The sequence below is a fragment of the Penicillium odoratum genome (genome assembly GCF_028828045.1).
Source record: "Penicillium odoratum strain IBT 22623 chromosome Unknown utg000001l_segment0_segment0, whole genome shotgun sequence".
NCBI lineage: Eukaryota > Fungi > Ascomycota > Eurotiomycetes > Eurotiales > Aspergillaceae > Penicillium > Penicillium odoratum.
In genome coordinates, this window is record NW_026643143.1 from 2,244,350 (window position 1) to 2,269,351 (window position 25,002).

A 25,002-nucleotide genomic window follows, 5' to 3' on the forward strand; every position below is an offset into this window, starting at 1 on the left:
TCTCTGCCCTCCGTCATCCAGGCGCAGTCAATTCTCTTTTCTATTTTACACGGCGCGTTTTATTGATTGGTGGATACCCGGGTGCGTTTGAAACGCCACACCATTATTGTGCAAACCAAGAACCACAACTCGTTGCCACTTTGGCCTGACAGTATGGACGGTTGCATTGCCGGCGTTCGGATTTGCTTTACCTCTATATTTATATTTACATATCAAGTTGGTGATGATCCATGTTGAAATATTAATTTTTCATTTGACTGTTTACTTTCCACGTCTCCATGTAAGCATTGATTAACTTCAATTATTATGCTGGCACTTGACTCCAAGCGCAATGTATGTGAAGAAACATTCATCCCGCACAGTATTCCCAGGTGCCACGTCGATAATGGATAAGACGGTACCCCTTGCTTGAATCGTAAACCCCAAGACCACCTACCTACTACTTACATTATGACAGATGAAGCAAAATCGAGACTAAACTATCGCAACCGACAGATGCGGGTAGTGGAGCCAAGATCTCAACCGCCGGGACCTTGATCAAGCCTTAATTCAACCTTGGAATGTCCGCATATGACCAGCTACGAACGTATTTCATAAATTTGAAAGAATCGTGCAACATAGTTCATCCTGGAAGCTTGGAGCTATTTAAATACTGCGGATTAAACTTATTGAGGGAACTAAGCCCTTGCCATCCGTACTCGAATGCCGGTGGGATGCCGGTGGAAGCCACTCAAAAGCCAGCTGGATATCATCGTGCCGATGGCAGCCGAAGAGATTCAGTTCATATTTCAGAAAAAGTCTGCAAGCTGCCACGGTACTTAGACAAATATAATCAGCTGTTATGGTCAGATACCACTCAATAATTTAAACCTGGTTAAGTTCCGTGGATTATCGACACACTGTTGATATTCATTGCTATTGTGGCTATGAAAGTGTACCCTGCAATTCATTCTTGGAGACAGAGTGAGGATATGTGCAGAGATGGCTTGGCTCTACAGGTGAACATTTGGGCATGTAGGTACCTTGCTTGGATATTTATCTATCTAATTTACAAATTTTTTCTCTTGAGCACTTGAGAGTTATCCCCGCTTCAAATGATTGGATATTGGCCTCGAAAACGACTATGTTCGGGTCGGGCTAGTATGATAGATGATTCCAGTGTGAGCATTTTTTCAGAGTTCCTTGAATATCAAAATGTAGTTTCAGGGATCCTGCCAGAACCTTGAAAAAGATCAGTTCAAATTTGGAATCGAGATGCCCTAAATAGTCGCCGCCGAACAAAACTAAGCTTAATTTAGCGACTAGAGTATTCAGTAAATTAGTACTCGTCAAAAATGGAATAGTATGTAGACAGTAAAGTTCAAGCTTAATAACAGAGTATACTTATTACCCTCGCTCGCTTTCACCTTCTCTCCTTCTCTTCTTCATCTTCTCTTCACCTCCTGCATCTCAAAGCTATTCCACAATTACCAACACAAATAAATCAAATATTACTTCAACCAACTCCATGTCTACACTTATTTCCTTGCCCGAACGGGCTTACTTCGGCGGGCAGCAGCCCAAGACCGCCGAAGATATCGAGGCTCAGCCTCCTGTGGTTGACGATGACGGTAAGTGGAAGAAGCCAAATTGGTGTACGGAGAGAAATTTCTTATTCCTTTTGATTGGGCTGCTTGTCTTCGGTCTGCTGCTCATGCTCGTGCTTCTCGCGAACAATGCGATCCCGGAGGCGCATCCGGAGCAAGTGCAGTCTCCGGCGCAGCGCATTTCTACTGCACCTTCCTGTATTCAAAGCGCAGGGCAGTGATTGTGCCTGTGGAATACTTCATGTCTGGATGAGATCTCGAGGGAAGTTAGCCAGGGTTCCAGAAGACTGATTCAACGCCGCCTTGAACCGTTTGACCGTGCAGACAATGCTCCAGTCTGCAGCAGGAAGACCGGCTGTTGAAGCGGCTGCTTTCCTCAAATATGCGTCTGAATTTGCGAGTGGTGCGGAACAGGTCGCCGAAAAATGTCGCTTGTGAAGCATTCAAGCCAGTTGCTTATGTCCATTGGACTTAATTCATGATGAATGTATACTTTTTTTTAACCATGTTACTACTGTTTGTGACTGTCTATGTATTTCATTTGTGGTCAAAGATCCATCAATGAAAATGATTTGACCTTCCATCTCGAGTGCCACTTTAAATTGTAATCTTTCTCCTTCTATATCCCAACCATCTTCCTTCGTCGCGCCATCCCGATATTTGCCATGTCTTACACATCTGAACAACTTAGTAAAGCCAAAGCTTTATTCCCTCCCGTGTCCAAGTCTGAACCACCTTCTGCCGAGCTCATCAGAGAAGCTCAGGGACCACGCTATAACCTACGTCCCCGCGATGCGAGCAAAAACGTCCAGAGACATCCCGCGTGGATTGACAACGACAAGACAGATAGAAACTACAGGCCCCCAAAAGATTCCTCTCAATCATCTCAGTCATCTTCCAGTCCAAGAGATAAATGAAGCATTGTCGAAGGTCTACTCCGTAAGTTGAGAAGCAGAAGATCTTGGTGTTTTGGTACTGACACAGTCTAGTGATTCTGGTCAGCTATTCGGCCAACTGAATCTCGCCTTAATACTATAGAAGAACCATGAGCATGGGAAAAGCATGGAAATATAGTGCAAAGGTTATGGAGGGCAAGAAATGAGTATTCGAGGACAATATCAAGGGCGAGGTGATTGAATTCTGGTTCATGAAGTGGTTGTGTAATGAGAATCTTTAGGTGAAAGCACACATGTGACCATGAATAACTTGTTCATTCGTCGTAATTAACTCATTTTAAGCCGAAGTGAATTGAAGTTCGTGACAAATAGCCCTAAGGGTGGTGTTGTTCATGAGGGTGTTAGTATATTTATTGGTCACATTCACTCACTTCCTACTGTAAAAAGTAAAAACTTCACCCACTTCTCTTTATTGTCATTCTTCATTAAATTCTGAATTTGAATCTCCCAATTTTGCATTTTTCAATTTCGATACATCAGATACTAATCACCAATGCAAGTGCTTCGGGCCGGAGAAAAAAAAACCTATTCGGAGCTAATTTTCTGCCAGTTCATCGCAAACTCGCAATTTTCAAGTGCTTAGTTCCCACCCTTATTCAGGATCTGGGGTTTGATTTGCCTTAACATCGTTAATCTCCCCCCCTCTCTTTTCCTTTTTCCTTTTGTTTTCCCTCGAGCTGCCACTAAGTGCGCAGCTCCTCGTCAAGACGTCTTCAACCAAGCGTCGCAAAGTTTCCCCGGAGGCCAGCCCAGGAGAGGCACGACGTCACGGCCGATCTCAACCCTCGTCTAATTCGCCACGTCAAGCGTCTCGATCAACTTCCCGAAGCCAACGCTCGTCCTTGTCTCCTCGTCCTTACGTTCCGGCACATCTCCAAACACAAACCCGTGGGCCTCAATCTCCCTCTGGTGGCCGCTCGCCCACACCCGCGACCGCCACCGCCGACTTGAGCCTCTCCTCCAACGATTCCGATATGCAATCCGATCCCTGTGACGGCATCACCAACGGCGATGGCCGCGAGCCCTCACCTGGCGAGAAGCGTCCTGCCTCCGAGATCGAAGACTCCGATCTCGATGGCGGCGTGAGCACCGTCGGCAAGGGCGCCTCAAACCTGATCGACGAACAGGTGGCTCAGGTCTTCCAGCTGATGGAAAAGCCGCTGGTGAATGGCCAAAAAGGTTTTTTGATCACTTCCACATGGCTGCGGAAGGTTCTTGCACGGAGCTCCACCCACGCCGACAGGGCAGACAAGGACTCCCTGGATAGCGAACTGGGCCCGGTCGACAACACCGACATTGTCCTAGATATCGGCCCCAAAGATGATCTGAAAGACGAACAAGGCGATGTGTTTGTGCCGCTGCGACCGGGTTTACAACTTGGCGAAGATTACGAGATTGCCCCGCAGGAGGCCTGGGACCTGATCGTGAAGTGGTACGGCGTCGCTGATGGCACGCCCGTCATCACTCGCTTTGCTCACGATACTAACCCCCATGGTCAAGCAAACATCATTTACGAACTAAACCCTCCAATTCTCACTATCTTCAAATTGCCAAACCCGACTGCGGGCATGACCCCTCAGACCCTGAAGGAGAAGAATCTTCCCCCAGCTAAATTGTTGACGGGTCGTCAAACACCTTACATGGTGTGGCTGAAGCAGGCCAAGCAGCTGGCTGGGATTGATATTGCGACCAAGGTACGGGTGTGGAAAATCACCGGTGGTATCCCCAGCGCCAATGCATCGGCTTCGAACACTCCCGGCCCCTCCCGTACCGCATCACCCGCACCGCCTGCAGGCTTGATTGCCTCTGCACACAAGAATCTTGTCGTTGACCTCAACACATTTTTGTCCATTCCTGACACACAGCGGGAGTTGGTGGTCCAGGGCAGGGACCAAACTAACAACCCGAACTACAATGGTCGCGCGTCAGTAACCACGGTCGAGCTTCTCCCGACCGACACTGTAGTTCTTGAGGAGCAGGTTGGCAAGGATGAATGGGTGTCAGAAGTTTCAGCAAAGACTCTGAAGCGCTTGGGAATTCCTACCGAACAGCCGAAGAAAGAAGTGACTTCTGTCATTTCGTCTGTTAAGAGTCCCGCGACCAGCGGTCGATCAACTCCAGCTCCAGATCTCCCACACGGCAGGAAGCCCAAAGGCCACCAGTTGGGTCGCACTGGTTTTACCAATTTAGGAAACACTTGCTACATGAATGCTGCGACGCAATGTATCCGAGCAGTAGAGGAATTGAGTGTTTACTTCCTGAAACAAGCGCACAAAAAAGAACTGAACACCGACAACCCCTTGGGATACCACGGCGAGCTTGCCAGGGCATATGCCGGACTGGTGAATGAAGTTTACTCGAAACCCTCTCCTTGTATCACCCCCCGTCGCTTTCGCAGCCAGGTTGGTCGCAACAACCCCATGATGGCGGGCTGGGATCAACATGACAGCCAAGAGTTCCTGATGTTCGCTCTGGATGGACTGTCCGAGGATCTCAACCGGGTTCTTCGAAAGCCATACATCGAGAAGCCCGATTCTACGGATGAGATGGTTAATAACCGTGAGGCCTTGGAAGAGTTCGCGAAAAAATCATGGGAGATTTACAAGGCTCGGAATGACTCCGTGATCACGGATTTGTTTGCAGGCATGTACAAATCTACCCTGGTTTGCCCCGACTGTGGTAAAGTTAGCATCATGTTCGACCCGTTCAGCAGTTTGACTCTACCCATCCCCGATCAACGCAACATCATTTGCCGCGATATCATATTCCAGTCTCTAAATTCGCCCCCGGTGCGGTTTACTGTTGAAGTCGACAACACCGGAACAGTCAAAGACCTGAATGAAGCCGTCTCCAAGCGGACGAACATTCCCACCGACAGACTGATTGGCGCTGAACTCAACAATGGCGGATTCTGGCAGATTTTCAACAAAGAACTCAAATCCTATCATGAACTTAGCCTGAAGCCCGATGACGCAGTTGTATTTATCGAGCTGGAGACTCCTGCTTCAAAAGACCGCATCCTCGTGCCCGTGTTCCATCGCAAGGGTGTGCCAATGAAGGGCAACAAGAACCGACTCCGGCATGACCAGTTTGCTTGCCCGACCATTCTTTCATTCTCTAAAGATGAGGTTCGAGACCTGAGCACAATTTACCGCAAGATTCTTTCCCATGTTTCTACAATGACGACCCGCGAAAATCTAGGCAAGCAGAACCCATCAACCCGTGAGCAATCCCAACCCGTTCAGGATGACCAGGGCGCCGAGGATTCGGATACTGTGGTGATGAATGAAGATGACGCCGAGTCTGTGGACTCAAAAATCAAGACCGCGTCGGTTGAAGGAGATGACAGTATAGTCGATGTTTCGATGCAAGACGTCTCGCCGACCGCCAGCACATCCACTGGGGACACAGAACTTACTGAAGATACTTCTGCTGATGCTGACGTATCCGATCAACTTTTGGGTCTTTTTGATGTCAAGTACATGGCCACCAATGAGCCCATCCCGCGCGGACGCCAGATGGATGCTTTCAAAGACTGGCCCTCGATCGCTTCTCGTTTATCTGCCATCTCTCAGCAGGGCTCGGATAACAGCTCTATCGATGAGAACAGCGATGCTCGCAGCGAGTCTGAGAAGTCTGTGAAGCTGGACAACCCACTGCAGGACGAGCCGCTTATTTGCTCTGGAGAGGCCATCATTCTCGAGTGGAATGATAAAGCTCGCCACCTTCTCTTTGGCGGTAACAACAACAAGCGGGACACAGACCAAGGGAAGCCGACATATGAGAACCCCAAATACATTAATGATCCCGAAATCGCTCATCGCCGTGCCAAGCGTGAGGCTAAGCGCCAGGAGGGAATTCCGCTAGAGGAGTGTCTGAATGAGTTCAGCAAGGCGGAGGTTCTTTCAAAGGATGATGCCTGGTACTGTCCTCGCTGCAAGGAACATCGTCAGGCCAGCAAGCAGTTCCAGTTGTGGTATGCTCCTGACATTCTTGTCATTCATCTAAAGCGTTTTATGCAGCTCGGGACGGCCAATCGGACATCTCGATCGAAGCTCAGCACCTTGGTTCACTTCCCTATTGAGGACTTGGATCTGTCCAAGCATGTAACGGGGCCAGCTGCTGGAAAGACGTTCGAGTATGATCTCTTCGCCGTTGACTGTCACTCTGGCACCATGTCTGGTGGACATTACTACGCCTATGCCAAGAACTGGGTGACCGGGGACTGGGTTTCCTTCAATGGTTTGTCTACCTCATTCGCTGATCTTTTCATCTTATATACTGACCAAGTCAATTTAGACTCCTCCGCTACTCTTATCTCCCGTCCGGAAGACACCGTTGTTTGCCCAGCGGCGTATCTCCTCTTCTACCGCCGCAAGTCTGCCGGTCCCCTGGGTGGGCCTGAGCTCCAGAAACTCGTGACCGCCTACCGCGATGGTACCGAGAAGCCCATTGAGGTTGAGATGAAGGAGCCAGAACCGCAGGTGTCCGAGCGGGAGTCATCGGAAGAGCCCGAGCCCAACCCAATGAGCCTCTTCCAAGGGCCTTCCTGGTCATTCCAGCATGACGGCTCTGATGATAATGACAGCACTGTCGCCGTCGAGGACGGGAATTCTGAACCCGAAGATCGTCTCCAGGAGCTTGACAATGAAGGCTCCCTGTTTGAGGACGTCCCAGCCCAACATGACGATGATTCCGATGACGAGCTGCCAGTTGTTGAGCTCCGCGTCGGCGAAGACGAGAAGTAAAAAGACCCACTCCTGTCGAATCCGTGGATTCGTATGTGACTAAACGTTTCATGTTTCAATGTTATCATGTCCATTATGCACTCATTCGTCTTTTAAATCATTGTATGTTGTGTGATTTACTAGGTGAACTCGGCGTTAACCACGGCAATACAAAAAAGGTGGTGAATCGAGGGGAGGGAAGGAAGGAAGGGAAGGAGAGTAGGAAAGAGCTTTCAGTCTCTTGGATTGAAAAAAGCATCTTCCACAATACCAACTTCTTCACATTCACTCCAATCATCAAATCTTAGAAGTATTTAATTTGTCTTCCCGTATATTACCTTTGTCACCATGTCTTCACATGAATCCGGTTCAAGTTCAGACTTACCCCTGCTAAACCGACACTTCAAACCTCACCGTGATGTTCATTCAGCGGCATCAGCAGCCATCACTTCAGACGATATGCCCTTTACACCTGACCACCCTCTCTCCACTCGTCCCCGTCGCCAGAATGATGCAGCCACCTCTCTCACAGAAGTCGCCTCTGTCTTGCGGCCCTCTTGTACAGAGGATCTCGAGTCTGCAGCCGTCACCTCCGATGACATGTCCATCGCAAATGAAACCCCGCTGACAACCCGCCCTCATCGACAGAACAAATCCATTCCAATAGCACAAGCAGCTGCACTGCTACGCCCTTTTCAAACAGAAGATCTCGATAAGTCGGTGGCTGTTCCATCTGACGACGAATTTCCCGTCAGAGCTGGAAATGCGCAGCAATTTTCTACTCATTGTCGAAGACACGATCAGCAGCATTTTGTGGCTCCGGCTGCAGATCTCTTCCGCGAACCCTCTCGGGGACGAAGACAGGGTCGTGAACGTCCTCGAGGATCTTCACGAGCCCGAGCCCCAGCCGTACCACCACATGCCCCTGTCCCTGTCCCTGTTTCAGCAGCACCAGCCCCAGCCTCGATCCCAGCCCTGGCTCCAGCTCCCTGTGAGGGGCCTTTGGACTATGGATATGGTTATGCTGGATTTTGCCGTGGCAACTTCTTCCTTACAGAGGATGTGGACGTATTGGATCAGGGTTATGATCCGTTGAGGCTGGCGCCGCGCACGACTTATATGTTTTTCAATAACATTTCCAGACCTGTCGAGGTGGAGGTCGTGAACCGACAGAATGCGGAGTTGGCGGAATATGAGCATTCTCTGGATTTGTTCCCTGGCGTGGAGGTTGATAGAGATTCTGGTTCTGATGCCAAGGTTGTTGAGCAGAGGGAGGAGATGAATGAGGATGGCAAAGTGGTTATAGAACGTTGACGTTTTTACCCAGAGGTTTCTCTTCGTTACCATACATTTTTTCTGGTTTCTCTGTGTTTCGGTATAGGCGGTTTACATTATACAGTATACTTTATCAGGGAATTGACGTTGCGTGTCTATACAAATGTATCCTTATGAATTCGTTCGTCTTCATGACTTATTCATATAACTAAGATTGGCTCTTGATCAAATCAGCTGCTCTCTCCGCAACAGCATACACAGTTGACTGAATGTTCCCACTCGGCTCAAGAGGGAAGATACTCGCATCCACTACCCTCAAATTTCTTGTCCCGTACACCTTCAGATTGAAATCAACAACACCACCAGCCTCCTTCGGCAACATAGCACACGTGCCGGCGGGATGGAAACAAGTAAACACCCGCTCTTTCACAACCTTCTTCGCGTGCTCCAAGTCACTCAAATCATTTGTATTCTCCGGCATGCGCTTCCCAGGCTTGAGGAGAGCGGCAAATGGGCCCGTTGTGGAGATACGATCCACGAACTGCATCTGTCGAGCCATAAGCTCGACATCGAGTGGGTGCGAAAGCAAGTTGGGATCATAGGTAGGTTTATCATCACTGCTCGCAGATGCGATATGAACCGACCCACGCGAGAACGGGTGATTATGCAACATCATAATGGAGATATAATTCTCCGGAAGTTTCTTCTCTAGCACGTCAGTAAGCGTGGTCTTACCGGGGTTAATGTGCAGCTGCGCCGGAAGGAAAAGGTAATGCGAAGAGGCGTCCTCGGGATTCAGAAGAATGTTGCGAAGGTGAGTGTACTGCGCGCGCAGGCTGGCAGGGATATCATCCTGATCAAGGTATTTCGCTAGAAGTTCCTCGGCTTCTTCTTTGGGAACTACACCCTGGCCATTGACGAAGGGAAGATACGCCATGCTAATCGGCATACCTGCCAATGGACCTGCACGGGTCTGTTCGTAGAGGTTGATCAGGGCTTCCACAACGGCTGGATCACGCATGATATCACCTGAGACCTGGCCATCGGCGATCTCGAAGTTGATACTTGTGATGCTGTGGTCTTGCAGGTTCTCGCCCACCGCAGGGTTGTCGATCACCACTGGGATATTGTATTTGCGAAGAAGCTCTGCGTTTCCGATACCGGAGAGCTCTAGGATCTGGGGAGTGTTCAGACTACCTCCGCACACGATAACTTCTTTCTTTGCGTGGATCCTGGATTGGCCTTTATGAGTCTCGACCTGTACGCCCCTGGCGACGACCTCTCCGTCTTCCTCGATGAGGATGATTTTCTGAACCATTGTCTCAGCCATGAGGTGCAAGTTAGGGCGGGCCGCTACTTCGGGGGAGTAGTATGCAGCCGCGTATCCTCGTTTTCCCTTCCCGGCATCCACCGTCAACGGGGACGTGAAAGCACCCAGCTTGCGGCCCTCGATGGGATCGGCATCTGTTTTCCAGCCCAGCTCCGCGAATGTCTCATCCCACGCCTTGTTGAATGGCCCGAACACGTCTGGCAGAGATATAGGGACTGGGCCCGTGGATCCCTGTTTTTCGGCATTCATATACCGAGGCGTGTCAAGGAGTTCTGCGGTGGCCTCGCTCGGGGATGAGTATGTGTGGAATTTGCGCAGGTATGGGGCCATACTCTGAGCGCCCCAGCCGGGGTTCCCCAATGCTTCCCAGGCCTGGAAGTTTGATTCAGTGGGGTACATGACTACCGAGAAGTTCATGGCAGAGGAGCCTCCAACGACGCGGCCGCGAGGCTGTCCAATTTGTCGGTTGTTCGCATGGACCTTACACTGTGAGCATAGATACGAGATAGCAGGTCATTGGACTTACCTGGGGGACACTCATATAGTCCCAGTCATAATCTGGGTTTCCATATAGGGTGCTCAACAGACCTGGAGTGTCAATAAACGGATCCCCGATACGATTGGGACCCGCCTCAATAAGGAGGACCTTGACAGCGGCATCTTCGCTAAGTCGGTTCGCTAAAACCAAACCGCCAATACCAGCGCCAATGATGATGTAGTCGTATTCTTCATTCATGTTGATTTGGGGGGCGGAATTCAGGGAGGAAAAAAGACGAAGACGCGTGGAGGGGCAGGAAGAACGGAAGCTGCCCGGCCACGTTTCGGGGGTTCGGGGATTATCACAACCTTGTTCAGTCTAGTCGAAGGATTAGCGTTCTTCAGTATTAGGCTAATGTAAAGCTATATAAGTTAGCTTAGTTTGAAACCAATGGGATGAGTAATAATCAGCCATCAGATCCATTATTTCATCCTTCGGCCCGCAATTCCAACGGCCCGTCAACCAAGGAAGGTTAATTGTCTGCCGATCAATGATAATCAGGAAAATGAAAGGTCATTTCCCCTGTCAAATTTCAGCTCCAATGGGATTTTTCTCTTAACTTTAAAGTCATCTCCGTGGGTTGTCTTTGGAGGAGAGAAAAAAAAAGCAACAGGATGAAGTTCTACAACATCTTCGCCTATTCCCTCGTCCGGGACCAACTCATCGCTAACACAGTGCTGGTCGCTGTGGCTACCTTTATGATGGTATTACGCTTTCTCTCCAGATATATCAGACGAAGCAAGATCTGGTGGGACGATGCTTTCTGCATTGCGGCCATGCTACACACCTATGGCATGCTAGCCATGCAATACCATTACGCCCGCGTGGGAATGCGGCATCATGTCACCGATCTTCCCACAGCAAATACGATCTTGATGGTGAAAATGCTGATCATCTATCAAATCGTTTACTATAATGCGATGGTCCTGGCCAAGTTCAGCTATCTATTCTTCTACCTACGCATCTTTGTGACGAGGGAGTTTCGTATCCTGACATGGATTTGTATGGGATGTGCAGCCTCATACTGGACAGGCAGTATGCTTCAAATCTTCCTGATCTGCATACCTTTCGAGAAGAATTGGGATGCAACAGTACCGGGCCACTGTGCGAGCCAAAATGTGGCATTTTCCACCATTGGCGCTTTCAATCTAATCACAGACGTGATGATCATGGCTTTGCCAATCCGCTTTATCTGGAAATTGCAAATGTCCCTCGGAACGAAGATGGCTTTGTATGGTATCTTCGGTCTGGGTATCTTGTGAGTCTGGACCTTAGCATCTACCCTAGCGACACCAATCTAATGAGTCTTAGTATCTCCTCTATCACTATCATCCGTATTCGTGTCCTCACGACTGTCAACTTCAGCGACCTTCCCTTCTCTATGACCTGGGCTGCATTTTGGAGTGTCACTGAGCCAGCCCTTGCTATTAGTAACGCCTGTGCTCCTATGCTCCGACCTATTCTCAAGGCTGCGTGTCCGGCTTTGTTCGCGAGTGCCAAAGCGGGATATTCTACACACCCGGCATCGGGTCCCAAGCCTATCCTCAGCAAGAATAATACGTTTGACCGGATCCACGATGTAGATATTGAGTATCCACTCACAGAGCTGGATCAAAGGTCAGCGTCTGATGAGGGATCTTTGAATGATCGTTCGCATGATAGCCGCTCACAGGATGGGCCGCGTCAATTTCCGAGGAGTGTGGTTGGGGAACGCAAAGGACACTAATGAATATGTAATACTCTGGATACAAATGAATAATCTATTTGCCACACAAATATTCGTCGAGACCCTCTTGTTCCTGTGGTTTCTTCATGGAGATAAATCTCATTCAGGCGTGCTTATACAAGGGCGGGTCTTGGACCACTAGAAAAATGTCTCTCTCGGAAATAGCGGCTTGCAAGTCATCACTAAAAGAATGATAGAATTCTAAGCACAACACGTGGCCTTTCTGGTACTAAGTGAGCGGTTTTGTTTATTAGGATTATAAGGTGGGCCTATTAGAAGATAGCTGGCATCAAGGAGCAGCCCCAGTGATTTTGTCTCCATTATTTGTCATTGAAGTGGACCTTCGTCCACGAGCCTGCAAGCCCGAGGAGCTAAAAATAGACATGAAGAATAATAAATAAGAGAAGTGCCTCAATACTGGCTACACAAAATGCCAAGTTGACTTCAATGTTGGAACAGTTCCGTTGTGCCAGGCGCATCTACGAACTTCGAGGACGACAATAGGTATTGCAAATAAATTGTTTGGTGCATTGGAGAAATTGAATTACTATGTAAGATTGTCTATTCCTGAATGTATTTCCTTCTCACGTACATCTCTCAAGTATTCAAAAATGGACGTAACTCACTATTGGAATTTCCAGGAGTTGAACGCTCTTTACCAGGTTCATTACAACATCTAATATTGAATAGCCAAACAGTTCGATCAAGTCTATGAATCAATGGATATTCGACTCTCTTCCCAACACCGTCTAATAATCCTCTATATGCAAGTCAAATATGTACAACCTTTTCAGCAAAACGCGCAAAGGTAAATAAGAACGGGTAAATCAAATTATATACCCTGGGACAACAATCAAATACTGTAGCAACATATTTTGCATCAGATGGGAGTGATACGGATGATATCCCTAGTATGTATATCAAGTTGATCGCGGACCGGTCGATCAGGGCGCAGGCGCGTGTGATGAGACATGGCGGAAAGTCTGTAGTCGTAATCATGAACGGCAGGACTCACATTCCAGATTATTCGAATGGTAAATTAGGAAGGAAGGGCGAGCTCGAATTTATTGCGGATTTTGAGTCGGATTATGTGGGCGGTGGAGTATCGGATAAAATGATTGAAGGTGACGTATTGGATCCATTATGGCTGTGCAACAGGCCATCCATTGACGTATTTTAGTGGATTGAAGCCAAGGAGAGCATCCTGGGAGATTATGTCAGATGAATGATGTATCGAGATGGGCATGTAGAGGAAGGTAAGGAAAGGGAATGAAGGAGGATCGACATGCGAGTATCGAGATCTACAAGCCTGCCGGGTCACGTACTGCAAATGCCACGCCAATGGTTCTATTTTCTGGAGCGAGGGTTAAAATCATAGATTGTGTGTGGATAGGAGTCATGGACTCACGGTAGTGGTAATAGAGAAGGTCGGTGTCGCCGTCGCGAAGAACGCCTTGGCCGCCGGGGGCATAGGTTTCGCCGTTCGAGCCGTATATGATAGTGCCACCACCTTCGACAAGGTCCTTGCCAGTTTTGTCGACGAAGGGACCACGAGGATTCTGGGACCGTCCAACGCGAATACTGTATCTAAGGAGGATCAGTATAAGATGAACGAGACTGGTCTAACAACACATACTCTTTGCCAGCGGCAGGAAGTTTGTCCGCATGCAGATTACAGCAGTTGCCGTGGCTGAACCAGAGATAATAATATCCATCACGATAGGAAATGAATGCTCCCTCGATGGCGTGTGGTCCAGTTGGGTCACCGCATAATGAGCTAGTGTGACGGTTGGGAGTGCTAAGCATGTTGGGCTCGTAGGCAAGGTGACGAGCGTCGGGCTCAGTAGTGCTCTTCGGAGAAATCATATCCTTGCCGAGGGGAACTTGATAGATACCAGTCCAATAGCTTCCGAATGTGAGGTATGCTTCACCATTGGGGAGAATCAATGCACTCGGGTCAATGGCATTCGAGATCGTGTAGGGCGACACATCGGATCCATTGCCAGTTCCCGTTTGGATAATAGCGCCATGGTCATGCCAGTTCCCAGGTCCAGGAGAATTAGATGTCGCCACACCGATGGCACTGTCACGGCAGCCTGCTTTGCTCACACTGTAATAGCAGTAGTAGACTCCGTCGTATTCAATAACCGTCGGTGCCCAGGGAGCAGCACGATCACCCTTGGGGATGACACTATTGGCATCCAGCACACTGCCAACATGCTTCCACGGACCGGCCATAGAAGGCGCATTGTAAATGAAGATATGCGACCCGACATTGTAAAGATAGAACTCATCGCCAACCTTCAAAATAGTCGGATCATGAGTTTTTTGTCCCGTTTGCCTAGGCGGAGGAAAATAGGCAACACCATCGTCTTGAAAGCCATCATCCTGACCCTGATCCGAATCCAGGTCTCGAATCTGATTCTGGTTCAAGCCTAGACCAAGACAGACCGAGAAGAAGCAAACCAAACCTACCAAAACCAACATCTTGATCCAACGCCGAGGAATCAGTAGATGCCAAAGAGACCACTCCTGTTGGAAATTCTCGACCCGTCTAGCAGGCGGCATCGCCGGCCGTGATAAGTGGTCGCTCCTGACGATCATCTTGTCCGCTGATCTAGGCACTCATCTTTTTCGGTCGTGACGCACGGCGTGTCACCACAGCAGGGTGGTTTCGTGATGCGGGGACCTTTCCGAGGGGCTCGCCGTGAGGGATGCAACCCAGTCCACTTGATAGCAGGTTCCACCTGTGGGTATGCGCTGCAAGGCACGGAATGCGGAGAGACCTGTATGTTTTGCAGAAGCTAATGTCCGTGGCGAATATTTCTTCAACGAATGCAGAATGATACTGTAGGCTTCTTTAATTTTGGTCATCGCGGGGAAACGATTGCTGGTTAATTATGCATGCTGACGCCTTTGTGCGGGTTGATTGCGCGGGTAGAAAATGGATCGTCCCTAACATTCAGGACTACCTCTTGGCTCGACGTGAACCGGTTGACATTGACGCAAGGAAAAATTGAAAATCATGAGCCTCTGTCTGAGGTTTCCGCCGATCGGATGCAGTCCCTGTCGATCATCCACCATAAGATCTCACTGACCAACGGGAGTGAGTGATAACGCTCCACTTGAGGAATGTCAGGAAGCGCCCTTGCCCTTGCCCATTCCCGTTCTAAGGATCCATGGTCCTTCACCAAGGAACCGTGCTATGACTAACAAAGACCTAATTGTGATCGAAAAGGGGAAACCCTTTAAAAGGTTCTAAGACATTTCAATATTCGTGTTCTTGGTTCCTATGAGGGCTAAGACGAATACAGGTGAGACAAGGATAGACTACGGGGGAAAAGAAGTAATATGAAAGCCATGGTCGGGATAACCTTAGCTAATGTTGAGCATGATCGCTATTCAGAAAAGAAGAAATATATCAAATGCTTTCCGCCAAACATAGAACCGAACACCGACGCCGGAAGGATTGGGAGTAGAACCCGAAGACATCAATCTACCGCGCAACGATCTTGTTGACTTCATCGTTGGCTTCTGTCCAGGTTTCGAGGTTCTTGCGAGCCCAATCCAAGTGGCAGCGTGCATATGCGACCTAAGCGCAATCCCGGTTAGCTGCCTGCACAAGGTGGGGGAAGAGAGGTCATACCATGTAACGCCGGAGATCGGCTTCTTTATCCTTCTGGAAGCGTCGTAGATCCTGCATTACGCCCGCACTAGCGTCTTTCACGTCCTTTTCTGATACCTCCAACGCTTGTTCCAACTATGGGTTTCGTTAGAACGTAATCTAGTGCAGTTACTTTGCCACCCTCGGCCCACATACCTGGATGAGACTCTCCTTGGTCTTTCCGATTTGATCCCGACGAGTTCGTTCGGGATCTACGTCTGCGAAGCCGTGAATGGCGTGACTGATGCGACCAAAGATTTTGTTTGCGACAAACGTCCCGCTGGAGGTCTTGCGGTGTGCTGGGGAGTGGGATGGTGAAGGCTCTGGCTTTCTAGATACGGCCTGGGATGTGGGAGAGCCAAGTGATTCGTGGGGGGGGGGAATTCGGAATCAGTGGATGCATTTGCCATGCCGTCGCCCTCGCTGCTCACCGCGGAGGAAGTTGATAAAGAGCGCTGCGGTTTGGTACGGGATTGGGAGTCTGTGCGATTGAGATACTGTTCAATGCGCTTTGCCTCCAGCTCGCTACGCTCAAGGGAATCCAACAAGGTCTTTTTCTTGGCCAGCTCGTCGCGAGTCATATCTTCTTGTACGCGCTTCAAAACCCGGTACCGTAATACACTCCGCACCACGCTAGCGAATTGTGCACTCTCCCGCATAGGTTCAGCAAAGCTTGCACTGAGTGCAGTAGACAATTCCTCGGTCTCGATGTAAGACGTGTCTGCCGCTTGGCCAATGCGCTCAATAGCAGCAGCCACGGTTGGGGACTGTTCGGAGAGGGAAAATCCATTATAACGAGCCCCAAGTTCCATCAGGTCAGCAGATAACGTTGACAAGTGAGATAGAGTTCGCCGGTTGACCCTCTCGATATTCCCCTGCAAGAGCAACTCCAGTTCGCGAGTGGAAGCTTCAAAATTCACGAAATACGGGTCCAGTTCCTGTTCACTCAATTTTCGCGACTCTGGCGGGAAGCGTCCAAGAATCTCTGGACCCGGAATGTGGGTGGGAGAACCATCGGTGTTGTCTCCTGGCGATGTAGGGGATCCTGAGCCTCCCGATGCTCCACCAGACCTAAGCTTTGCAGAGGATGACGGAACTGGGAGCCAGCTGTGCGCTTGGCTTGGGTTTGCAGGATCAAGAGGGGGCGCTTTGAGATTATTCTTCGGGACGGATGATGCGGGGTGAGAATGTAAGACCTCGTTCTATATCTCAAATCAGCAGTATCCTCCCAAGGAGATACCTGATACTTACCCAGCTGACATTCGGATCCAGGAATCGCCACCAGACCCCATCCTCTCTGATCTCCTTCATGCGACGACACCGATTTAAAAAGACGCCCAACATTCGTTTCCGCAGATCAATGATAGCTGTATCTTCTTTGGCTTTGGTGGGCTTAGCGGCGTAGTCGGCCATGCTATGCTTCTCGGGAATCGGGGGCACTATTAGAGTGGGATGGAGGTTCACGAGGGTCTGTCGTAGCGATGCAAACTCGGAGTATCGCCGGCGTACTTCCAAATCCTAGTTTAATGGTGTCAGCCTTCAGCCACGAAATCGGCATCCAAAATGTCAAACCTTACCGCGGTTCTGATAGTATAAACGATAAAGCTACCTCCACCTTCATGATTCTTGCCGGCGTCGGTGATTAGGATGGGCATTTCGGGGTTTTCGTAGAGAATCTGCTCAATCCGGCTGTCGTAAACACTCTTCCGTGGGTATTGTTCGCTCGCGGCGCCATATTCGGCTTCCTCGGGATCGCTGAGATCTTCTGGATGAGAAATATAGTCTGGGGGGTCTATGTTAGAATCCCGACTGGAAGGCGGAGTCGAATCATGTTCGTAAATCGCTACCGAGGGTCAGAGACATGCAACGAACCGGGGGAGGTGGGACCTTACGAGGTGACAGTGCGGCGGAATGTAAAGAGTCGGACAGATGAGCTTCATGTTGGTCAAATGCCCCATAGGGGTTATTATCCTCGTCGTTCCACATTCTGAAATCTGTCGAGCCTCGGAGTTCAAATGTTGGAGGTTGGGGAAGCTGTGTGCCTGGAGCTGCGGGGGCCACAACGTCACCGACTACAGTAGAGCAGAGTGACCAGAGACGAACAACTAAGTAATTGCTTTTGCTCTCGACTACTACAATATTGTGTTCCATATTGCAAATGTTGATGCATGAAAATATTCTAGGTGCCTTCTGCATCCAGAGACCCACAGTAAATTTATACTATTGGTCAACTGGACTTGATGGGTAGACTTGATCAATATAAGTTAAAGCCCTATAAACCTGCTATTAATGTAGATCTGCTGTAAATTTAGGGCTATGTCGCACTCTACGTTTGACAGTATTTCAACGTTTTCCTCAAATTATAATAATAAATCTAAAGATGCCAAGCAAACACATCATACCGATGTCCGATCTGTTAAACAGAAGTGAAACACCAGAAATTCCATTACTCCTTCCAGTGTTGACAACCAAGTCCTCGACATGACGAGATGGACAATGATTCCAAACTTGAATATTAGATCGCAAGCCATAACAATGGTAATGCCGAACTGGGTAGCTCATGCTGTAGGCGGCGAGGTTCTGAGATCCTGACAAAGGCCTCAGAAAGGATGTCGCCGTTCCTCAGCATCCCACTTAGGAAACGGTCATTTTTCCTCGTAGGTCGATAATTTTTGTGGCTGTTTTTTTCGGAGGCTGAACTGCAGACTCGATGGTTGTCGATGGCTGAAATCGAAAGAGTTCAGCAAGTCTTGGGGGCCAAACTCTAGGTCCGACGAGTGTAGGGAGTTGAAATCGAGGTTCGATGAGTGTCGGGGGCCAAACTCCAGGTTCGATAACTACTACCATCATGACCAAGTTTTGTCTTTCTATTGCTTTCACGGCCATATTTAGATATCTGTAAATCTGCCCAGTTGGAACGGGACTTTCTTACTTGTGTGTTAGAAGGGGTTTTCAGGGCAAATCCAGATCCACCGCTGCCATCCTTGGACCATTGACGACCACCGGCTTGTTGATGGTCTGGATGAGGCGAAGAATGAGGTGAAGGGCGAGTTGAAGCATTGGTCCATGGTTTATCGGGTGGAGCCCCTTCGACGTTTCCCACCCAATCAGGGATATTTGGGGGATCAGTTCCTTGATGAGATTGGGCCTTGCCATTGGATTGATTCGATTGGCGGGTCTTAGGCGATTCCTTTGGAGCGATACCTTTGGTCCAGTTGCTGGCCTGTTTCTCCAGCGTCTTATGCGAGCTCTTTCGAGCCTCAGCCCGGGCCTCCGATTGCCTTGGCTTACCCGAGTGGCTCTTTGATCGAGGCTTGTCACGTTGACTGCCGGCCCTTGGGAGGTAATGATGCCTGGGCATATACTGCTTGACTGGCATGTAGCGCGTGGCTTTGGCATGTTCTCCAGGTCGGCTCTCGTACACGTATGAAGGTTTCTGAACGACTTTCTCGCGACTTCGACTTTGACGCATGCTCGGTCGTGAGATACCCTTTTTTGTCACGATGTATGGTGGGATTGCGATGGCCAGCTCCCTTTCAACGTCGTGCTCAAAATGGCTCCCTGTACGGTGGCGTGCTCGACCGACTCTTGCAGCGTTTTCGTTACGGAGGATAGCTCGTCTGAGATTCCTGGCGTACCAGAAGTAGCTCACCCATCCGACAAATACCACGAAGAAAAGCCCGCCAATCAAAATAGCTATGAGGCCGTTTCCTTGCATTTTAGGAACGAGGAGTGAATAGCAGCCGAGCGGCCGTTGTACACGGGCAGGAGGGATAAGTCCAAGGCGTGCAGTTGATATGAAGACCAACGCTTGGTTTGAAGCATATGCAATGTGTTGAGATTCTGAGGGGATAAAGGAACAGAATTGCGAATCAGAAGGACGAGAATTTAAGGAAGCGAGAGCTAATGAAAGTGGAAGATGGAATGTGTGGTTTTGAGGGTGGGAATAAATGCAACTATAAACAACAGAGAACTATGCTCAAAATCCAACCCATTTGGGATTCATTAACAAACATTTTGGTACCTTTCTATAGTGCTTTTTTCTATACCTAATCTCATTTAATCTGCTTTGCTTTTTAAGCCCGCGAATTAACCCCAGATAAGATCCTTGCAAGCCATTCATCATGTACCGAGGCACTTCGGCCAGCGTCAAGCAACAATTGAAGCTGGTTTTGGAGTGTGCTGGGATCGACGTCCAGATATTGCGGAGCTGTGAACGCTTCAGATGTGAGTGCAGAGGCAATACTGATAATGCGAACTCCCAAGGTGAATGACTCGGGCTTCGAGATCCAACCAAGAAGGCCATCATGACCAATTTCCTGAGTGAGTCTTGTCGAAAGGTACTCTAACCCTTCCGCGATCCAGTTCGAGAATTGACGAACCAGAGTCTCGGGGTAGGCACCCTTGTGAAGATGCAGCAGTGCTTTAGACCATATGTCAATCTCCCTCACATCGTCAATAAAGAGGTTCTGTTTTTCTTCCACAAACAGAACAGTGCTTTCTTGGCAGAACTCACTGACAAGATCTGCTACTGACACCAAGTGAGATTGTTCGTCGGAGCCACTGATACGATGACTTTGACCCGTGAGATAGCGGATGACTCGTCTGGCCAGCTGAGGAGCATCTGAGTAGTGGTCTATGATGAAAGTTGCAAGAAGCGAGCTGGCATTCAAAGGCCCAAGAGCTACTGTGGTGCGAGGGGAAACAGATGAATATGACAGCACCCACGAAGCGGTTGATGCGGCGATATCTCGAAGCTCCTCGTCGTCATCATTCAGCATGTCATACAAAATCAAGTAGATATCCAACAAGGGACCGTCAACCCGAGGTGAGCTATCAGCCGGCCGGAGGCCAAGCGAAAAGCTTTGGATGGACACCATTGCGGCATACCGGGTTGTAAATTCCTAGGGAATCAGATTAGTGGTTTCATTTTTGAAATGCCTGACAATGACTTACAGTTTCTTCGCTGAGGGCGGACCGCAACTTGATAGCCCAGCTATGAAGGTTGGGCTTGAATGCAGACATGTTTTGATCTCCACCCGAGATAACTTGGACTGCAAGAAGACATCCTTGCAAGCGGAGCTCAGCATCTGTAGCGTGTCGGTTCCATTCCTGGATGGCCTGATCCGGTCGGAAGCTTTGCATCAGGTCATCACAAGGAAGTGCTAGCTCTGCGATCGACTCCATTTTTCGAAAACTCAACAGTTGCTCAAGAACAGACGCCAGGTTTGAGGCAGCGACTGTTTTCACATCGGAAGTGTAGTCACCAAGAACGACAGACGAATATAGATCCACTAGGGGCTTGTGGTAAATGACTTTCTCACCGAGCGTTTCTTGAAGCCGCTCAATGATCCAGTTAGCGGCATCGGCATCGAAAGCTGCGACCCCGTGGAAGAATAACGGTATGCCACTCCATTCTCGAGAAGCAAAAGAGTTCAGCATTGCGCACCAGGTGAGAGCCCTTCTGAAAAGAGAAGACGCCCGAGTACCGCTCTCCAAGTTCCAACCCGTTTGTGAGCTATCGAAAATGTAGCTCAGTACTCCATTAAGATCGTGTTCTTCAAACATACTGGTGACAAAAGATACGGTGCGCCCTTCAACATCGCCCTCCACGCCGCGCTCCAAGGTGTCATTTAGAATCTCGATCAGTGCTGTTGCGACGAAAGGAGACTTGGCCAGCGGGAAAACTGTTGCCAAAACATGGCGAATAGTGACTAGGAGCTCATCAAGCTGGGAAGTCCAGAAGACATCAGTACTGGCCGCAAAGCGGCGAAGAGAGTACTGAACACAGAGCACTGTTCCATGCAAATAGTTCTCCGTAACATCGCCCTTCAGAAGGTTAACCAGATCGCATACATCCTTGAGAATGTTGGTGCGAGTTAGCAATGAGGCATAGACACGAGCTGCATGCTCCCGAATAGCCCAAACTGGACTTCTGAAATGCTCAAGAACCAGGCCTCGCAACATAGTATCGTCATCATCAAATGTTGGAATCTTCTCTCCAATCAATTCGAGAGCAGGGAAAATGCGCTCGGTCACAATATCCGTACCCTCGACTGTGGTTCCTGCGACAGGCGCGAGGAGACTTGAGAGCAATTCAAGTAGCCCAGGGTACTTGGGGAAAGAAATTTTGGAACCAGGCTCAGATCCAGAGATGCCACCGAACCCGGCTCCTGTGCCGAGTACAAAGCGACACATCCGTGTTAACAAGGCGCGGAACAGCATCAGTCCTGAGTTACGAAGATTCCAACTAGAACTTGTTAGTGGACAAATATAATCGACTAGTTTCAAGGCAAAGAGCTTACATTGGGGAACCTATTCTCTCGGCAGAAAGAGTGAGTGCTGGCATGATGAATGCCTCAGTATGAGGTCCGAGCTTGTTATTGACAAAGATGTCCTTCAGGCAGTTCATTGCGTGAACTTGCGGTAATTTCAGGTACTGTTGGTCTTTATCATAATCCACTGGCAGACGTGAGATGTCATAGAGCTCATTGAAAGCTTGCTTAAAGAACGGTGTTCCAGGGCTAGAGCAAAGAACACCAGTTACCAAGGCAGGTATGCCAGCAGATCTTCGAGTAAGCTTTGCAGCAGACTCGAAAATGGTGGATTTGGCCTCTTGATACCAAAGAACTGGGAGCTCTTGGATGGATGGGTCTTGGGAGCTAGTGCATCGCTGGCAGCAGGTGGCGAATGTCGCCGACACAGTGGAGAAAGCACCACGGTGGCGAAGTTCCGCCAGTTGAGTGAAGCTGACTCGCCCAACATTCTCGAAGTCAGATCGCTGAAGACCCTGATCACCAGCCGGTCCATATGTTAAGTTGGTCATGGTAGCATGTAACAAGAGACTTGATTCTCGCAAGGATCTCCAAGAATAGGAGAGAATATCCTTTGGTCCGACTTCGAAGTCTTCGGTCGGCTGATCGGAATGGCCCTCTGGAGAATCTATGCAAAGCACAGGCTTCACTTCGTGCCAAACGCTATCGCAGATGGACACTATTCTGTCATGAATAGACTTCCAAGTAGAGGGATTCGATTCCACAGAAATGTGAGAATGGAAGTCAGGAACGAGAATGATATACCGAAGCCCAGACATGTATCCGTGAAGGGGAGCCTGTTGCATAGCTGAGTTGAACAAACCCTTGGGAGACGACAGACGCTCTTCAAGTCGAGTCAGGATAGTATCGACCACTGACTGTTTGGTTGCCCACCAGCCGTTGGTAGTTTCAGCCGCAGACTTCGACGGAGCTGCCGAGAAGAATATATGATACAGGCGCGCAACTGTATCGGCATGATCCGCGCGACTCGTTTTGCTTGCAAGGGCTTCCGCCCTAGAAAGAGCGTCTGTCAGGCGCATTCCCACTGAGCTCCACTGGTCCGCATCATCCGAAAGACCACCGATGAGCATATCGGAAGGAAACAGGTTGATGATCAAGAGAGAGGTTTGCCGCACTTCCTCGAACGGGTCCAAAAGAAGGTCCACCAATAACCTGAGAAGACGAGTACCGAAGACTTCCACGTGAACATTCCAACGCGTTTGGACTTCCGATTTTATAAGAGTGGGACTTTTTCGTGCATCGAGACCAGACTCCAGCAGCAGCTTCAGTGCTTTTAATGCAGTGATGTGGCGTGGATAGGATGCTGTGACACAAAGATCGCTCTGGATGAACTCAACATAGTCCCCTAAGAACTTCTTTGTCTCATGATCGCTATCACCCGAAGTGGTAGGCACATTGGCAGATTTTTTCTGTGGTACTGCTGCACCCTCTTCCGTCAGGATTCCACTTTTCAAGCGGATAATGAACTTTCGAGTAAGGCTCATGATCTCTCCTCTGCTGAAAGCATCAGAGTCCGCATGCATGGATGGTAGTCCTCTTAGAATAGCGCTGGTTGCAGCTTTTGTGAATGGTTTCACTGTTGAGAACGCCGTAATCAGCAGGGACAAGGCTGCCACACGGATCGTCGGGTCTCGATGGAGCAAGAAATTCCCGATAACCTCGCTCTTCAGAACAATGTTGTTAGAGCTAGCCTTTTTGGAGGCGTCATCTAAAGGAGTTAGCACAAAGTTTGGCGGAAATAATTTGCAAATCAACGTACAGTCATCATGGACAAGGTTAACCTTCTTTCCCACCTGCAGGGAGACAAAAAGAAGCATATATTCGGACTGTGACCCCTCCGTCATATCACCAGCCATGAGACTGCGCAATGGAAGGGTTTCAACGAACAGCGGGAAGCCGGCTGGGTCGCTACTGAAAATAGGCTCCATAATTTGGATTGAGAGAACTTCCACAGACTCCAGGTTCTGCAGCAGCATATGTCTCGCAGGGTGGATCCAAATACTTGACATCTGCTTATCCGGGCTTTCTGCACGCGATTTTTGTAGGAATGCAGCCAGGATATTACCTGATGTTCCAGCCATGCCCCGATTGTTGGTTTGCGTCAGAAGTCCGAGGACGAGGATTCTTCCTGCCACTTCATCCGACGGCTCGCTGGACATCACTGTAGGATCGGACACACCAGGGTAGAGAGCAGCCTGGTCCTTCTTGAAGAAGGGAACCCATTGGTCCCGGGATTCTAAGAGCCAGCTTCGAACCAAAGGGATCAACTCAGAAGGGCGTATGGCACCCTTTCGGATGAACATCTCCAGACACACGAGTGAGCCCTTCAGTCGAGATCGCGGCTCACCTAGGATGATGCATGGCAAAATTGAGTTTAGGACGGCATTTTGTACCATAATCCTGGTTTCTCCCTTGTAGTGCTTCACCAAAATAGTCGTGAGAGAGGCCAATAGCTGCTTCAATGGCTTGGGCCTGACATCCTCATATCTACTCATGAAAACGTCAAAGACAGCTAACCATACCTCTGGTGACAAAGCTAGTTCTTTAGTCTCTTTAATTGGAGAGTTGACAGCTGCATCTAGGAAGGCAGATGCCGCATTGCATGCAGCAGTTGTATGCAGGTGATCAAGAGATGGGGATGATAGTGTCTTGCTCAGCGACTGCCATACCCGGCGTACTTTTCTTATAGAAGTCAGCATTAATTGCAAATTATAGCAGATCAAAGAGAGAAACTCACTCCCGATCGTCACATGTCAGAGTAAACTTGATCAATGGACCCTTGGCGATATCTCTTAGTGTCTTTTCAGACAGAATTTCTATATTTTGTGCGACGACCTCCATGCTTGCAGAGGAAGAGACTTGCAC

General features: G+C 49.2%; 9 protein-coding genes across 9 annotated transcripts; 4 read left to right on the forward strand and 5 right to left on the reverse strand.

The window, feature by feature from the left end:
* Positions 1 to 1,507: 1,507 nt before the first annotated feature.
* On the forward strand, positions 1,508 to 1,807 carry N7520_000830 (uncharacterized protein; the record flags this gene model as incomplete). The annotated part of the gene is made up of 1 exon (XM_057134765.1): positions 1,508 to 1,807. One exon carries the CDS (start codon positions 1,508 to 1,510, stop codon positions 1,805 to 1,807), a length of 300 nt encoding a protein of 99 aa, XP_057000701.1.
* A 444-nt stretch (positions 1,808 to 2,251) lies between these two features.
* N7520_000831 (putative ubiquitin-specific protease UBP12) lies at positions 2,252 to 7,290 on the forward strand (the record flags this gene model as incomplete). Its single annotated transcript, XM_057134766.1, has 2 exons — positions 2,252 to 2,302; positions 3,220 to 7,290. 2 exons carry the CDS (start codon positions 2,252 to 2,254, stop codon positions 7,288 to 7,290), a joined length of 4,122 nt encoding a protein of 1,373 aa, XP_057000702.1.
* Positions 7,291 to 7,617: 327 nt separating this feature from the next.
* N7520_000832 (uncharacterized protein) lies at positions 7,618 to 8,583 on the forward strand (the record flags this gene model as incomplete). The annotated part of the gene is made up of 1 exon (XM_057134767.1): positions 7,618 to 8,583. One exon carries the CDS (start codon positions 7,618 to 7,620, stop codon positions 8,581 to 8,583), a length of 966 nt encoding a protein of 321 aa, XP_057000703.1.
* A 169-nt stretch (positions 8,584 to 8,752) lies between these two features.
* On the reverse strand, positions 8,753 to 10,610 carry N7520_000833 (GMC family oxidoreductase; the record flags this gene model as incomplete). The annotated part of the gene is made up of 2 exons (XM_057134768.1): positions 8,753 to 10,360; positions 10,401 to 10,610. 2 exons carry the CDS (start codon positions 10,608 to 10,610, stop codon positions 8,753 to 8,755), a joined length of 1,818 nt encoding a protein of 605 aa, XP_057000704.1.
* Positions 10,611 to 11,026: 416 nt separating this feature from the next.
* On the forward strand, positions 11,027 to 12,138 carry N7520_000834 (uncharacterized protein; the record flags this gene model as incomplete). Its single annotated transcript, XM_057134769.1, has 2 exons — positions 11,027 to 11,670; positions 11,724 to 12,138. 2 exons carry the CDS (start codon positions 11,027 to 11,029, stop codon positions 12,136 to 12,138), a joined length of 1,059 nt encoding a protein of 352 aa, XP_057000705.1.
* Positions 12,139 to 13,439: 1,301 nt separating this feature from the next.
* Positions 13,440 to 14,742, reverse strand: N7520_000835 (putative endo-arabinanase; the record flags this gene model as incomplete). Its single annotated transcript, XM_057134770.1, has 2 exons — positions 13,440 to 13,719; positions 13,775 to 14,742. 2 exons carry the CDS (start codon positions 14,740 to 14,742, stop codon positions 13,440 to 13,442), a joined length of 1,248 nt encoding a protein of 415 aa, XP_057000706.1.
* An 892-nt stretch (positions 14,743 to 15,634) lies between these two features.
* On the reverse strand, positions 15,635 to 17,788 carry N7520_000836 (PX and BAR domain-containing protein; the record flags this gene model as incomplete). Its single annotated transcript, XM_057134771.1, has 7 exons — positions 15,635 to 15,730; positions 15,785 to 15,898; positions 15,959 to 16,144; positions 16,234 to 17,004; positions 17,054 to 17,320; positions 17,380 to 17,645; positions 17,695 to 17,788. The coding sequence occupies 7 exons, from the start codon at positions 17,786 to 17,788 to the stop codon at positions 15,635 to 15,637; spliced, it is 1,794 nt and encodes a 597-aa protein (XP_057000707.1).
* Positions 17,789 to 18,566: 778 nt separating this feature from the next.
* N7520_000837 (uncharacterized protein) lies at positions 18,567 to 19,520 on the reverse strand (the record flags this gene model as incomplete). Its single annotated transcript, XM_057134772.1, has 1 exon — positions 18,567 to 19,520. One exon carries the CDS (start codon positions 19,518 to 19,520, stop codon positions 18,567 to 18,569), a length of 954 nt encoding a protein of 317 aa, XP_057000708.1.
* Positions 19,521 to 19,878: 358 nt separating this feature from the next.
* N7520_000838 (uncharacterized protein) lies at positions 19,879 to 24,978 on the reverse strand (the record flags this gene model as incomplete). The annotated part of the gene is made up of 5 exons (XM_057134773.1): positions 19,879 to 20,706; positions 20,759 to 22,052; positions 22,108 to 23,845; positions 23,897 to 24,819; positions 24,875 to 24,978. 5 exons carry the CDS (start codon positions 24,976 to 24,978, stop codon positions 19,879 to 19,881), a joined length of 4,887 nt encoding a protein of 1,628 aa, XP_057000709.1.
* Between the last annotated feature and the right edge of the window lie 24 nt (positions 24,979 to 25,002).